Source organism: Myodes glareolus, chromosome 4 (genome assembly GCF_982192425.1).
Source record: "Myodes glareolus chromosome 4, mMyoGla1.1, whole genome shotgun sequence".
Classification (NCBI taxonomy): domain Eukaryota; kingdom Metazoa; phylum Chordata; class Mammalia; order Rodentia; family Cricetidae; genus Myodes; species Myodes glareolus.
In genome coordinates this window covers 116,138,587-116,154,381 of record NC_142029.1, presented here as the reverse complement: position 1 = coordinate 116,154,381, position 15,795 = coordinate 116,138,587, and the positions used below count along the sequence as shown (strand labels likewise).

Genomic DNA, 15,795 nt, shown 5'->3' with positions numbered 1-15,795 from the left:
CTGAGTACTAACAGACGCTTCCATGTCAGGATAGATGACAGCATGCTGATCAAATTTCCAGACACCCAGAACTGGGAAAGGATGGCAGCCTGGACGTGATCAAATCTATCTGCCAAAAGGTCTCAGAACCTGGGAATAAAGACACTAAAATTTCATAAGAATCTTAGCAAAATCTCTGCTAACCAAGGGATGAAGGAGTCCTAATGTAAAGGTTTCTCATATTCTAGTTTTATTTCATTAAACAATGTGACAAATGGCAGTGCATGAACGCTTGTTTATTTTATTTGCAATTACGTCTGTGCACAGGGTTTAATGTGTGTGACTGTATACATGCAGCTATGGATGCAGAGGCCAGAAGGAAATCTGTGGGGTTTAGTGCCCACTGGAGTAAAGAAGTAAGCTGAGTCAGGCATGGTAGGACACAGTTTTGATCCCAGCACTTAGGATACAATCACAGGTCTATCTCTGTGAGTTTGAGGCAAGCCCGATCTACATGGTGAATTCTAGGCTAGCCAGAGGGTAGTACATGGTAAGATACTGTCCCAATACAAAACAAAGATTTAAAATTTTGTCACCATTTACCAAGAAACTACACTCCTTGAATTGTCAAAACTACATTTGTTACCAAAAATGACTTCATTACAAGAAAACAAGTTTGATTTCCATCAAACTCGGACCACTTTAGAATGTATAAACTTAATATATGGTAGTATTTCTCAAGATCTCACAGCACAAACATCACCATGACATCAGCAAGGCTCCCAACGATATCTATTAGCCAACTACAACTTATATATGGCACATGGAAATGGTTCTAGTATTTTAAAAAGTTATGTATTGGACCTAAAAATGAATCATAAGGAAAAAACAAAAATAAAACTGGTGGGAACGTCTGAACATTCCTAAGGATTGGACTTCAGCCACTGACATAAAGCATCACTCCTAGAGAAAACAGTGGTAATTTTGTCTATAACCTAGGTTCAATTAAATTATAATATGAGCACATAAATTCTTTTCTCATTTAAGTTGGAAATTATTCAACAGGGACTTTGGGTGACACCCATTCAGAACATAGCTTTATAGATGTTCCTTGTCAATTGGTTAATGCATTACGACATAGTGTCGTTTTTCATTTTATTTTATGCGTTTGTGAATTCACTTTCGGGCATGTATGGTACGACATGTCCCAGTGCCCTCATAGGCTGGAAGAGAATGTTGTATCCTTGGGACAGGCGTTACAGAGCCACCGGATGTGGGTGCTGGGAATCCAGGTCCTCTGCAACAACAGAAAGTGATCTAAATTCTGCACCATCTCCTCAGCCTCTACGCAGAGTCTTTGAATGGTGCTGCTTGTCTAACATGGGGATGACTTTGTCTTCAGGTGATGTCATCTGGCTGGTTATAGTGGTAGTGATGGGGTCCACCAGAGCTGGTCCCTCACAAGGAGTTGTACAGATGTATGAACACACTATGAACTGCCAAGACAACTTCATACTGTCATGAAAGAGGCAGGTACAGTATAGCACCAAGATTGCAGAACTCTATACCAAACGGTCTGGACACAAGTCCCAGATAGAGGACACGCTCACCTCCGGGTTACTGGTAACGCCTTGTGCTTTTTCGAGGTTTCAGGTGAGTCATCTAAAAATGATGGCAGCTTCTACTCTAAAACTGCTATACAGGGTTGTGCTTTACAAATTGTGCAATATGTCAATCACAAGTAACGTCCATCCAGGGTACCCCTGAAAACGACACTCTATCAACATTCTATAATCAACACGGGGTTGGCTCTTCTAGGATACAAAGCAAGATAAAGCACTCTACATGCTGACCTGTTAATTGGACAAAGGGACTTTGCTATAATGAAAACCTACATGACGTCAGCACTTGCCATCAACTTGAAATAAAGGCAGTGGACATCTTGGTACTTACTACTTAGAAGGAGATTGATGTCAGGTTATAGTTAGCTAGGGTTTGGGGTCCGTCTGTTTGACAACAGAGAACTGGTTGCTGTAACCTCATTCAACACATGAGCTCACTTATTATCCATCTTTAACAAGAAAGAAGAGTGCTGGCTTTAACAGTACACACACAAAAACTGGAACCAGACAGAGAAGACTGACATGGCCCCTGGGCAAGGATGACATGCAAATTCATAAAGTGTTCCATATATTTCCACTGGGGGACATGGTGTCATCACGTCTTAGGCTGCTGACAAGGGCCATGTCTGGATCTCTGGACCTACTGTTCCCGTGGTCATGTACATGTCTTGGGCCTCTGTTACTTTCAAGGGTTCTGAGGAGTCCTGGGATTGGGGCTGCCCCAAGTGGCTAACTAGGTGACCAAGGGCCATACCACCACAGGGATTCTCCCAGTCTGGTTCGTCTGGCATGTCACCAGGGCCATGGAGTCAAGTCAGCTTGATCTGCAGTCAGGGGCCATCTGTGGGTCCTACTGTAGCCAGAGACTGTGTTGATATCTACAGTGCCTGTTACCATCGGGGGTTGTGGGGATGCCCAACCTATGTGGGACTGGGGAGTTTAGTTGGGGTCCAAGAGGCATCCTGCAGCTGGAGCGATGCCAATTTGAGAAGCCTGTGCTGCCATCTGGGGCCCTGATGACATCAAAACCCAGGTTGCTGATGAGGACCATGGATGGGTCCTCTCACAGCCAGGGTCTATGCTGATGTCCATGGCCCATGATATCACCAAAGGCACATGGATGCCTAAGGTCTAGGCCATGTTGGTGTCCGAGAGCTGTACAGATCAGCTCAGCTGCCACCCAAACCCAAATTCTGGCCCTCCAATTGGCCCATTCTAACATCTACTACATCTATGACCTGCTGAAGTGTGTGAAGGAACTGGTCCTGCGGAATGAGAGCCGCAAGATCTCCATGACTGGGGCAACAACACGATGTGTGAGAGGAGTTTCTGTGAGGTCCGGTGATGATGGGGTGCCAGAGGCTTTGACCTAGACTACTGACTGAACACTTTCTGGATGGGGCCAATTGTAAAAAAGGGTATATTATGTGACACACCACAGCACACAACGCCGCGAGGTTGAATGATGAATGAAGAGGTGCTGGACAAACAGAAGAGTGAGTTGGGCTTTTTTTTTTTCGTCTGTTTTATTTTGTTTTGAATTGATTTGTTGGTGGGGCTTTAGGGGAGCATACCACAGGGGTAAGGGAAGGATACGGAGAGACTGGGAGGTGAGATGGATTGGGGTCCATGATGTGAAATTGCAAAGAATCAATAAAGAACTATTGGTATAGGAGGTTCTTCTGTCCTTCTGTCTATGTGTTGATTTCATTGGTTGAATAAAGAAACTGCCTTGGCTTTTTGATAGGGGAGCACTTAGGTAGGCGGAGTAGACAGAACTGAATTCTAGGAGGAAGAGTGAGAGGCAGACAGAGGGAGAGCCTCCATGAAGCTGCCTGGTCAGACATGCTGAATTTTTCCCGGTAAGCCATGACCTCGTGGTGACATACAGATTATTAGAAATGGGTTGAATCAAGATGTGAGAGTTAGCCAATAAGAGGCTAGAGATTATGGGCCAAGCAGTAATTTAATTAATACAATTTCTGTGAGGTTATTTCGGGTGTAAGCTAGCCAGGCGGCGGGATGTGACCCGCTCCTCCATACAACAAATTATGTTAAAAAATAAATATTTTTTCGTGTGCCAAATATGGTGGTATTATTGAACAGTCGTGTGCTTTTCCTCATCTTTGCTTGAAATCTGACACCACCTCAGCCCGTTTGCCAAACGGCTCCACTCTTCAGTTGTCTTGCCCTGAAAAGTCTAACGGTTTTCTGTCTACGATGGCAACTGTGAGGAGTGACGAGCTTACAAATAGGGTGGCTGAGGAGTGTTGAACTGATTACAGCAAAGTGTGACAACGGTTATTGTTAAAACTATAAGCAGACACTCGGAGTATGCTCTACTGACAAAGATACAACAGGAGGAGCTGCAGAGAAGACTCAATGGTCAAGGTTCACTGTCCTTGCAGACATCATGCCAGGTGGCTCACAACCATCTCTAACTCCTGCTCCCGGGGAAAAGAGCGTCTCCCTGTCCTCTGTGCATACACATAACATGCACATACGCACATTCAGACCCACACTCATGCATATAATTAGAAACAAAATAAAATTTTATAAAAATTATAAAGAGAATTGTAAGTGCATTCAAAAAGCTACTAAACGGCTTATTATCTGACTAAAGAATTCAGCCATCATGCGGTTGCTGGAGGCGTCTCCACGAGTCAGCCATAAACAGCACATGAGAAACCATCCCAGACCAGGATCTATGGGGCCCGTGGACTATAAGAAAAATGTAAGAGGTGATTACACTCTGACTCATAAGCCACCTCCCTCTAGACTATTCTCCTCCTGTGTCCCAGACTGTCCACTACACCACACAAACAACTCAAATGATGAGCAAAAGCTTCACCATTCAGTAGAGAACATCTACAGCTCCCTACGATGATCTGAGGTCACTGATACACACAAGACAATAGGGCAGCTCACAGCCATGCTCTCAGAGAGGGGTTCTGTGGCTGTAACTGAGTTCTTCCTGGGTTTCTCTTCTCAGTACTACAAAGTAAAATAACACGTGCAAGGCACATTTAAAAATAACAAGCAAATGCTCAGAAGCAGAAGTACACCCTGCTACAGGCAGAACAAAGGGATGTCGGTGTCCTCTTACAACATGAAACCAACGTGAAGGAGCGGATTTAAGTTTTTCAGTGTCTTCTGCTGCAGTTTGAGTCTGTATTAAAATTAAAGAGTGTTCACGGGACTTCCATTAAAATTTATCACAATGAAAACCAATGTCTTGGGGCTAGAGAAATGGCTCAGCGGTTAAGAGCATTGACTGCTCTTCCAGAGGACCCAGGTTCAATTCCCAGCACCCACATGGCAGCTCACAACTGTCTGAAAATCCAGTTCCAGGGCATCTGACACCTTCACACCTATGCACATAAAATAAAGATAAATAAGTCATAAAATTAAAAAAAAAAAGAAAACCAATGTCTTAAAAAGCATTTCTCACAGAAATGAAAACAGCTTCCAACTTTCATGGCCAGTATTTCTCAAGTTGCTTGTATCTGATGTGGGAGTTCCCTCTGTGTGCTGTGATTATCACTGGTTAATAAAGACCTGCTTTGAGCCTACAGCAGAGCAGGGAAGAACAAAGCTAGGTAGGAAAAACTAAGCTGAATGCTGGGAGAAAGGAGGCGGAGTCAGGGGGAAGCCATGGAGCCACTGCTGAAGACAGAAACTTTGCTGGTAGGCCACAACCTCGTGGTGATGCACAGATTAATGAAGATGGGTTAAATTAAGACGTAAGAGTTAGCCAATAAGAAGCTAGAGCTAATGGGCCAAGCAGTGATTTAATTAATACAGTTTCTGTGTGATTATTTCATAGTTGCTGGGTGGCTGGAAAACAATCAAGCAGACCTCATTCCAAAAGTATTCAGTGTGTGCTGGGAATCCCAGAGACTGGCCCAACAGTATTCAACACCTACTGTGTGCTGGGAATCTCAGAGTCTGGCAAGGGAATCATATTATCTGGCCAGACTGGACATGAGTAGGTTTGGCCACACCTAAAATGTTTTTGTAATTAGGATGTATTCGGCATAGTCATCTTTTGCTAATAGCAATGAAAATTGAATATCTCTCAAAGGAATTTTCTGAAGAGCAGTGTGGGAGCCTGGAAGAGTCAAAACACTGCTGGTATGGGGAATAAAATTCTTATTTTCACTGTACCAACATGGAGGTGCTCCATGAAATGAGCTCTGGGCCTCCTTAAAGTCACTTCCATTTCTAAAATGTGTGACAACTATAACTATCCATTCTGTTTCTCTTAATTGTATTGCTGTCTAAGAACTCATATGTATCCAGATACTATGGCAGACGCCTCTCACGCTAGCCCTTGGAGGCTGAAGCAGGGTGTTTTCAGAGTTCATGGTCAGCCTGGAACCAGTCTGTAAACCACAGCAAGAGACTGTTGAAAAACAAAAAAGAGGAAGTGCCGAATTCTGTCTACCCTCACAGTCAGGATCTGCGCAGGAAGAGGATTCGGGGACGCTGTGGCGTTCATTGCCTCAGCTTCCTCTGGGAGCAAGGGAGCGATTTCTAGCACTGTCCAGGACGTCAACACGAGTCATTTCATTCCTAAAATGCTACCAAAGGCTGTGACTCAGCTTGCTCCGTAAGAACACTACTCTGGATACATCCACACCCTGGCAACTGTCACTCATAATAATTGTCTTAGTTCATGTTTACAGAATTTAAACTAACAATGTCGTGAGATAAATTAAACCAAACATTCAGCCCAGTCCACTGACTTGTGTAAGAGGCCTGGCCTACAGTAGAACTCAATGCTTTGTATACTATCAGACCAGGAACCTTCCAATAAATACATCCATGACAACTGTTTATAGATAAGGATTCTAATCTCCAGCTACTCAAAAAAGCAGGACCCGGTTCCCGTCCATTAATCTCCTCAAATGCCTCTCTCCGGCTCAGTCTGTCTCCTTCCCACAACTGCAGCTCAGTAAGAGCCCCATTTTCCACAGTGGGGGATCAGGTGCCTCAAAGCCCCACAGAGCACATGACAGAGTAAAAGTCTGTGGTCGAGGCTCTGATCCACTTCAGCTGGACAATATCATCGGACTGTGAGGGAAAAGACACCTGATTCAGCGTTTTCCACTCCTCTTGAGGGGAGGGTGGAGGAGAGTTAGCTGACTGCTGTGTAAGATGCTACTAGGTTCATCCATGTCATGGTCTTCCTATTCCTGCTGGCTGATTGACCCCAAATGCTTGTGAGAAATTCCACTGGACAGACTGAAAAGTTTCAGAGTCCTCTGGACAATTAGGTTTACATGCCAAATGAGAAGTCCTCAAATAAACAGGCAGTGAAGCAACAAGTGAGATAAATACCCCCACTTATGCTTGCTTCACATCCCCAGAAGAAAACTAGCATCCTGTGCACATCAGCAAAGGATTTTATTTCGCTTTTCCCTTTCTGAGGATCCCTTGGCAATTTAGAAGTAAAAGTACCAGGCACGTGAAACAGAATTAGGACGGCAGACAACCAAGAATCCCTGCTCACAACGTCAATGGTTTCACATTCGACATCCCAGCCAGTGGATGATGGCATAATATCATATATCCTCTTGTGTATGCTCAGTTGTTCTGTGCAGGGATTGAGAAGTTCGGAAATCAAAACTGTGTGTGTTACCGCCCCTGCTTCTGCAGCCTCAGCTAACGTTAGCCTTCCTGGGAGAAAGCAGCAACCCACAACTGAAATTTCTTGCAAGACGGTCTGGGTAAACGTCAAATATGCTAGACCTAGGAGGGGATGCTCATGAGGCTCCTTATCCAATTACAGAAACATCAGCATGGAAGTGGAGCCCTTGCAGGGATACGGCTTTGCTTCAGGTCCACACCACTGATGTCCACTCAGAGAAGCCTACACATCATCTTCCACTTGGGGGTCTTAATATTCACTTTTTGTGGTTTTGGTGTCTGTTGTCCACCAGGATGTAAGAGTAAGAATCACGACTCTCTTTTTCTAACTGTGTTTCTTAATCCTATCAAATATTAGACTTCTCACGTAGGCAACCATGAGAATGGTAAACATCTGCTGAGTTAATTAACAGAAGGGCTTCTGATTTGTTCTTTATGTAAAATCTGCTTTAAATGGGCAGAGACGTGCACACAATGCTCTAATTCAAGACAAACACTGATGGCTTATGGTACACCAGGCTAGGAACTACTCAGACCTAGGAAAAGGGGAAATGTCACCTGAAGATGAGAAAAGAGCATCGGAAAGGCCTGAATGAGGAAGTCTGCTTCCTGGCGCTGCCATATGGTGGGAGTCATCACCAGGACTTCAAGGTGGAGAGGGTAAGCAATATTCCATGGAGAGGGAGAGATCTGAGCAAGAATATGAATACTCAAGTGCATTCAGAGGAAGGCGAGCTCACACCTGCTTCTGCAGTAAAATGGAGCAGCGGGCAAACTTGTGTAAGATAGTATTAGGATTCCATATTCTGTTAATGCCACAACTACTGAAGGTCTCCTGAGAGAAAGAATGACATGATCCAGCAAGACAAGATTAAAATGGGAATGTGTACATCAATCAGTAAAATGTTACATTATTCCAGTCAAAAGGGTTGGAGGAGAGGGGACCAAAAAAACCCACTGAAGAATAAACACCGCTGCTGGAATGGAGGGAGACAGTTGTCACTGGTTGACTACATCAAAGCCCAACACAGAGAAGACCAGGGGTAAACACAGGAAGGGGCAAGTTGAAGAGTTCAGTGGGAGGGGCGGAGAGAATAATATCACACACACACACACACACACACACACACACACACACACACACACGTCTAAAGTTGTCTAAGAATAAAATTTACAAAAAAGAACGGGGTGAAAGATAGTGGTTTCTGTGGTAAAATCTCACATTTTAGGTATTTACATGACATTGAGCAAGTAAGGGAAATGTAAATCTAAGACAGTAGACTGCAGTGAGATAGCTCCTCATGTAAGAACACCTGCTGGCAAGGCTGACTGCTGAGGTCAATCCCTGGGACTCTCAGTAGAGGAGGAGAAATAACTCCAACAAGGTGTCCTCAGATCTCCGCAACGTACAGGATGTGTGTGAGCAGGCACAAATAAATAATAACGCATAAATATGTAAATTTTAAAAAGCTAAAGAGAGTAGATTCAAGTCAATTTCAAAATTAGACTCAGAGAAAATTTAGCTGGCCCAAAATCAATGATTACCAATGCAAAGGCTCGCTTCCCCCACAAAACCTTCATCATGGAAAACATTACAAAGAGAAATAAAAGTTCTTTTTAAGTCATTGACGGATTTTTAAGTACCTACTAAATCTAATTTTTATTTTACTTCCAGTAAGGACATGCTTCTTTTAATTTTACAGACTCTCATTCTCACCCTGTTTTCACAAGGCATATTCCCTACACTGCTGACAGGAGGAGCCCAAATAGCGGGCAGGCACACTCTCTATTCAGGAAAAGAAATGAATATAATTTTTAAAAGAATTCCAGCTCTGTAATAGCTCTCTAAAAAATGAAAAAGTTTAAAATAATTTCACTTTAAACATATAAAATATTCTAAAAGGTCATTCTAACTTCAAAACGTTAACATCTGATATTACCCCGCCTTTAATCATCGGGAGACTGTCTAAAGCAGAAGGGAAAAGCCACACTTACTTTAGCTGCACCGATCTGTTCTTTTCGAAATTTCTCAAGGGGTGCAATTAATACATCATTAGCATTTTGAATCTGAAAATAAAAATGCACATATATTAAATTATGCACCATTTCATGCCAATAATATTGAAAACAGTTTCATTCCTTCAAGTTATTGAATGCAGTTTGTATCCTCTGACCTGTTTCTATAAAAACATCTTACATTTTCTATTGTATTTTTTAACCTAATAATGAAGTGGGTTTTCTGTATGATTTCACCTGCTGTTAACAACAATGTGGGTAATATCAAGATAAGTACTTATTTTACTGAAACTCTAGATAGAATGCTTATATTTCTTCTAAGTTTTAATTAAGAAAACAGCATCGTGAGTATTAACCTAAATTACTGATCCCTTTAATTCCATCGCTGTAAGGTCACCAGTTGAGCACCGTCCTAAAGCTGGCAAGGCTCCTCTGTTTGCCACTAGGACATTAGAGTCCCATGGGGACAAAATAAAATAAGGCTTGATTTCTCTTACTTAATGAGTTTCCTTGCGCTTGGAATTTGCCTGAAGGCTCTCCTGGTATTTTCACCCTAACTAAAACAGTTCTTGATTTCATTTCAACAAAGAGTGCTTAATCTCCATGCTCCAAGAGGGGAGTCATATGAACTCGACAACAGATAGCTTCTGCCAAAGTGGACAAGCGAGAATACTGCAAGGGCATGCAAGACCCAAGTGCCAGGAACTGAACAAACAGAGGCAGAAACTCCTGAGCATGATACTATGCTGAAACATATGTGTATGGATGACACATATGCACATGGCAGGCATACATGCGTGCAAACACACACACACACATACAGACACACACCACAACTTTCAGAAAGCAAGCAAGAAAAGAAGATTCTAGTAATAAAATGAATGATCTGTTCTTCTACTGTGAAGAAGGAGAAGGAGGGGTTGGAGGAGGAGGAGGAGGAAGGAAGAAGTGGAGGAGGAAAAGTGAAAGAAAGAAAGGAAAGAAAGAATGAAGGAAGGAGGAAAGGAGGGAGGGAAAGAGAGGGAGAGAGGGAGGGAGGGAGGGAGGGAGGGAGGGAGGGAGGGAGGGAGGGAGGGAGGAAGGAAGGAAGGAAGGAAGGAAGGAAGGAAGGAAGGAAGGAAGGAAGGAAGGAAGGAAGGGTCTCCTAAAATTCATCCTAGAAGTGCAAATGTAATCAGGTCACAGAGTATAGAGTTCAGGTGGATCTAGATCCCATATCTGTGAATCATCTGATTTGATACGACCTTGCAAGGGTATTTTAGGAAAAATACAAAAGCAGTCATAATATTCTTCATACATATTTGTGAGGATTTAAAGTCTTAAAAAATCTAACTTGGTAATTTTGACATTAATAATCCTTACTTATTACATAAACCTTAGCTTTATCTTTATAGATATTGGCTCACAATTAACTTCAAAATATTTTAAGAATGACTTCACTTATTTCCAGTAAAGGAGAAGCAAATCAGATAAAAGACTCCAACACCATGCCTTGTGTGAAATCAGTCAGTTCTCAGCCTACACCCTGACACGATGCAATATTGAACAAGTTTAACAACCTAATGAAGATGATAACATGATTTCCTTTTTTACCTTGTTCATAGAAATTAAATCTTTATATTTATCCCTATAATGTTTATTAAGATTTATAAAGCATTACTTCTTCCTATTAAATCCACTCTGCCATCGTGATTGCTATAGAGTCCTGTAACTGTGGGGTAAATGACATTAAATCAAACAGTAACTGAGTGGTTTGGGTCTATGAAAGTTTACTTCTTTTTTTTGTCGTTTTCTGTTTGCGGTGATTTTGATACTTAGCAGCCCTGATTGCCAGACACCACTCCACAGCCAAGGCTGCTGCTGTCTGTATGTGGTTAGGAGGGAAGAGCCCCTAGAAAGGTTGTTATTCCTTCCCGCCACATATACACAATCTAATTTTCTATAGCCCTTGAATGGTCAAGTGTCGTCTACATAAGTGACTGCTCCTGTTTTTCACTACTGGGCAGTCGTCCCCCAAACAAGAGTCACTGAATGGAAGGAATCTTCAAGACTTCTTACATTTTTACTTCCCTCTCCCCCCAGGAGCTGGTGGAAAACCAGCGCTATTGGTTCTAGACACAGTTTAGTATTAACTGTACTGATTGAACGCCATTATCCTGTAACTTTCTAAATAATAACAAGATGTTACTGCCCCAGATTTTCACAGACACTAACCACTCAGACATGAAGATGTACAGATGTTCTATGGCACAGTCAGAGTGGCTGCCAGAGAGGCTCTAACAGACGATGCCACTTAGAAGAAGAAACACGAGTGTGTACCCCTCACTGTAGAAGTACTATCCTGTGACATTACCAATGTAGCCAGCCATGCACAGAAGGTGGCTCATGCAGACACACTGCCGAGAGGACGCAGCACAATGAATGCTGAATAGTGGACTCGTTTCCCAGTGGTATTTACAACTGGAACGGACCACACCAGAGCTCCCATTTGGGATGGCAAACAAGCATCCTTCCTCTGCTTTGTTCCAAATCCTTCCCAGTTTTTCCTCCTCAGCATCTTACAAGAAGAAGTTCTTTCAAAAGAGAAGCTATGCAAGCTGTCTGGGTAGCACAGCTAGCCACTTAATTCTTACTTCAGTGGAGCCTGTGACTTCAGTACTTGAATATTGACTCTCTAGTTCAGGCCAGTGCTCTACATCCCAATATCCTGTTTAGCATCAACTCTGACTAAAATTAATAATGTTTTTCATTTAAATCTATTTTTGCTAGTAACGATACTCATTTCCTATAAGAATATATTGGAAAAGGAAATGAACGCTTGGAGAACCACGCCCATAAATCCACCCTTTTTCATAAGATGGGCAAGGCCACACTCAGACTCCAGCTCCGATTCCTATGTGAACTTCGCTCTCAGCCCACACTGAAATTGTGCAACATTGAACACGTTACTCAAATCAGGCTAATAAAGATGAAGACAGACCTTCATTTCATAGCTTATTTACAGAAACTAAATCTTTACATAAGTGTCTATCATAAGTTTGTTAAGATCTATGAAGCATTAACTGCTTCCTAGTAAATCCACTTTGCCATGCTGATCAAATGGGATGTGTTTACATCCATATCACTTCTTAAAAGTGTAGAAGATTCTACCACTGTAATTCAAATGGAAGACGGCCTCTCACAGGGACATCTTCAATGGTAGGCTTGACAACCGCACAAAAACAGTCGCCAGGGACAAATGGCTACAAGGCTCTGCTTCTAGGGTGTACGACTTCTCCTAAAGAACATGAGTCTAATTGTAGCTTGCTCCTCCTCAGTAAAATCATCTGTCCTCATATGGGGAAGAAAGAAAAGAATCATTCAACCATGAAAGAACCAACAGAAGAAAGTAGATCACAGATGTTCGATTATTCTGATTTGATTAACTGTAGGCTATACCAGATGAAAAGCTATGAGTGTTGAGATATTTCAACCCAAAAGTACTTCTTTGAACTTTTGATGCTGCTGTTTTCCGGTGAGTTCAATCCCTAGGGAGAGGTTTGCACAGAATATTCTTGGGTCAGTTGCAGTGTTGCATGTCCATAGTCCCAGCTCTTAGGAGCTTAAGACAAGACATGACGGTTGAGGCCAGCATGTGCAGCATGAGAGTCAGTGCCAGAGCAAAAGGGCTCTTATAGCCCATAAGCACTGAGGAGACTCTTGTTCCATGAACCCATAACTCCTGCACCCGCAGCTGCAGCATGGGGTCCTCTCCTACCCTGGGTCTGCTAGGTCATTGGCCTGGTGACTGTGCCTTAGTGTGTAAATCGAAAACAATGAAACTTTAAAGGAATCCGAGAAAAAAAGAAAGCTGAGTTGCTTTCCAGCTAGAATTAACAAGACACACGAGAGTTCAAATTACTATGTCTACTTTGATACTCTCCTCCAATTTTGAACAGAGTATGCACTGAAGATTTTCATGGACTTTAAAAAGATGGTATGAACTCCAAGGAGCTTCGTGCACACCATTCATGCACACCATTCAGAACCCAAGTTCTTAAAGCAGAGATAAGAAATGTTGCGATCCCTGTGACTCTGCTCAGCAGACGGGATGGCCACTCCTGCCCTGTTCAGGAAAAGGGCTCTTTGTAGCTGCTGGTAAGGTGACTCCATTCAGCATTTGATATTCCAGGACCTACTGGGCCTGCGTGCCTCTGGTGGCGCCACTATTAGATTCCAGTGTTGTTGCTTGTTTATTAACACTACATGAGGTGGCCAATGATTATCCCTAACAGTCAGTGTGGGTATATCAACACCCCAGGCTCCTAAAAGACAGATCTCCACCCATCTCCAAACCTCAAACCCCAGAAGCATGATGTACCCTGAGATGAGCTCATTGTAGCCTCCAGCATCTCTCTCTCTCTCTCTCTCTCTCTCTCTCTCTCTCTCTCTCTCTCTCTCTCTGTGTGTGTGTGTGTGTGTGTATGTGTGTGTGTTTCATATGCTACCTTAGTTCAAAGAAAAATGGCTTTATATATGAGGACAGAAGGAGAGAGTTTCAACAAATAAGTGAATTTATATAATTCAGTGTGCTCACAAACCTTTAGTGTACATAGCATTCAGGTACACTGCTGCTGGCTATGTCTCTTGGTAATTTGCTGTATCCTTCCTTCTAGCCACCACAAAGAATGCCCTTGGCATAAAATTGCTCATTCAATTGAAGCTTCTAAGTTATTATTTTAAATAAGTTTCTGACAGTCTCCACAAGCATGTAGGAAAAAAGAAAATTGATCAATTAAACCCCAGAGTCATACTGTTGTGGCAGCAATTACATCCTCGTAGTTAGGAGTTAGCATATTTTAATCACAGGTGTATAATATCTGGGTCATTCAAATGACTTAAACCTCAAGAAAGATGAACGCGATCCTGCTGTTTGGGAGATTCCTTAACTACTTATTGCAGTTGGAGGGATGCGGGATGTCAGTGTAGAGATGTGCACCAAGAACATGGGAATAAGCAGGACAGAGCTGCATGGAAAGGAAACAGAAACTATGTATGCTGCCATGCGAGAGAGCAGGACGTTCTGGGAACTCGGTCAGGCTGGAATGTGCTGGGACAAGCTCCCGTGCTCAACCTTTGCGCATGTGCTACCTTGTGGCAATCAGCAAGGGCTACACATCACGCTGATCACATGCATGTAGTATTATACACATGTGCCCCTGTGGCAAGGCTTAACTTTATCTAGCACACTTATGCCTGGAGCCAAAGAAACATTTCTTGAGAAAATACCAATCCAGATGGCAAACAATGGTTGAAAAAAATGCTATGTGTGTATGCTGATGAGACAGTTCCACAGCATCCGGCCGGAAAGCATAAAGGGAACCACTGAACAGTCTGGTCTCTCCAGGAAAACTGCAACAGTATTCTAGAGGCTCCAGGCAGCAGCATCCTGAGCTTTCTATGGGATGAGAGAGGTACAATTATTATCCCCGTGTCACACATCAGAGTGCTGAAAACCAAGGAAATAAAATAATTTACCTAAGTCACTAATACCTCCTAAGCAGCGAAGCCAGAGTTTGAAGTCAGTCTGGGTCAGGCTCTAAACTGCTAACCATCCTAGCAATGTACATTAGAACACTTCTCGGAATAAAGAATTTGCTAGAGGGCCAAAAACAAATTCTGCTCCCCAATGTCATTACATGAAGGCTCAGTATACCCCAAAACATAATATTTAATAATAGTAACAATTAAATTGCTGTCAGAATTTTTCAACTTTGAAATACATGTTTTATCCCCAGTCATAAATCATTTTGAAAGTTATGTCCTGCTGAATGCATTCCAAAATACAGGTTCCTGCGGTGCTGAAGCCGTGCTTATATATATGAAAAAAAGTCAAGCTGAGTGGAATAATAATGATTTTCTTGGCTTATGGAGCAGCTGCAATAAAATATCAGCGAGGTAAGAATCTGCATGGCTCCAGGGAGGTTAAGGAAACCTCTAGACAGTGATTCATCTCAAGGAGAAGTATTTCTCATAGACAACTGTACCAATTAAAGTTTGGGAAATTAGGGAATAAGGGAGTACCCATTAAAAACAACCATAAGAATACAGCCCATTCTTGGTTCAGTCTCCCTGAAGGAACACTTCCATGGGATATTTATGTCACACACATTCTTGACGTAAACACAGGAAACTTCATAATTAGAACTTTATAGTTAAAGACTAGCACCAGAAGTCACGGCAAACGCCAAGAGCAAGCGCCCAAGCACACGTGCATGCATGCGCAGTGTGGCTGTGCTATAAACTACCCCTGCGGTGTCTGCTGTGAGGCATTTTAAACATCTCTTGAAGCCATGGGGAAGAGAAAATAATCTTTCTAAATAAATAATTCCTTAATTAAATCAGCAAACCGATTGAATTTCTGTGTTGTTAAAAAATAAAAACAGGGAAAAGTCATCAAACGAGTCCGTCTCTCTAGTAGAGAGCGGCAGAAATCCCTCAGCAACAGGAGTTACCCAAGACCAGCAAATCTGCAAACAGATTTATC

General features: G+C 42.5%; 1 protein-coding gene and 1 non-coding gene across 3 annotated transcripts in view; one reads left to right on the top strand and one right to left on the bottom strand.

Annotated features, from left to right (window-relative positions):
• Arhgap42 (Rho GTPase activating protein 42) overlaps positions 1–15,795 on the bottom strand; it is a 213,154-nt gene that overhangs the window by 80,373 nt on the left and 116,986 nt on the right. The window contains exon 4 of one of the 2 annotated variants that reach the window (XM_048433399.3): positions 9,249–9,320. The exons of the other annotated variant lie outside the window; for it this stretch is intronic. Coding sequence (XP_048289356.2) covers positions 9,249–9,320 — 72 coding nt within the window. The remainder of the gene's footprint in view (positions 1–9,248; positions 9,321–15,795) is intronic. 2 annotated transcript variants of the gene reach the window in all.
• On the top strand, positions 2,069–2,175 carry LOC125400949 (U6 spliceosomal RNA). Its single transcript, XR_007232151.2, has one exon. It is a non-coding gene; the product is annotated as a U6 spliceosomal RNA (small nuclear RNA).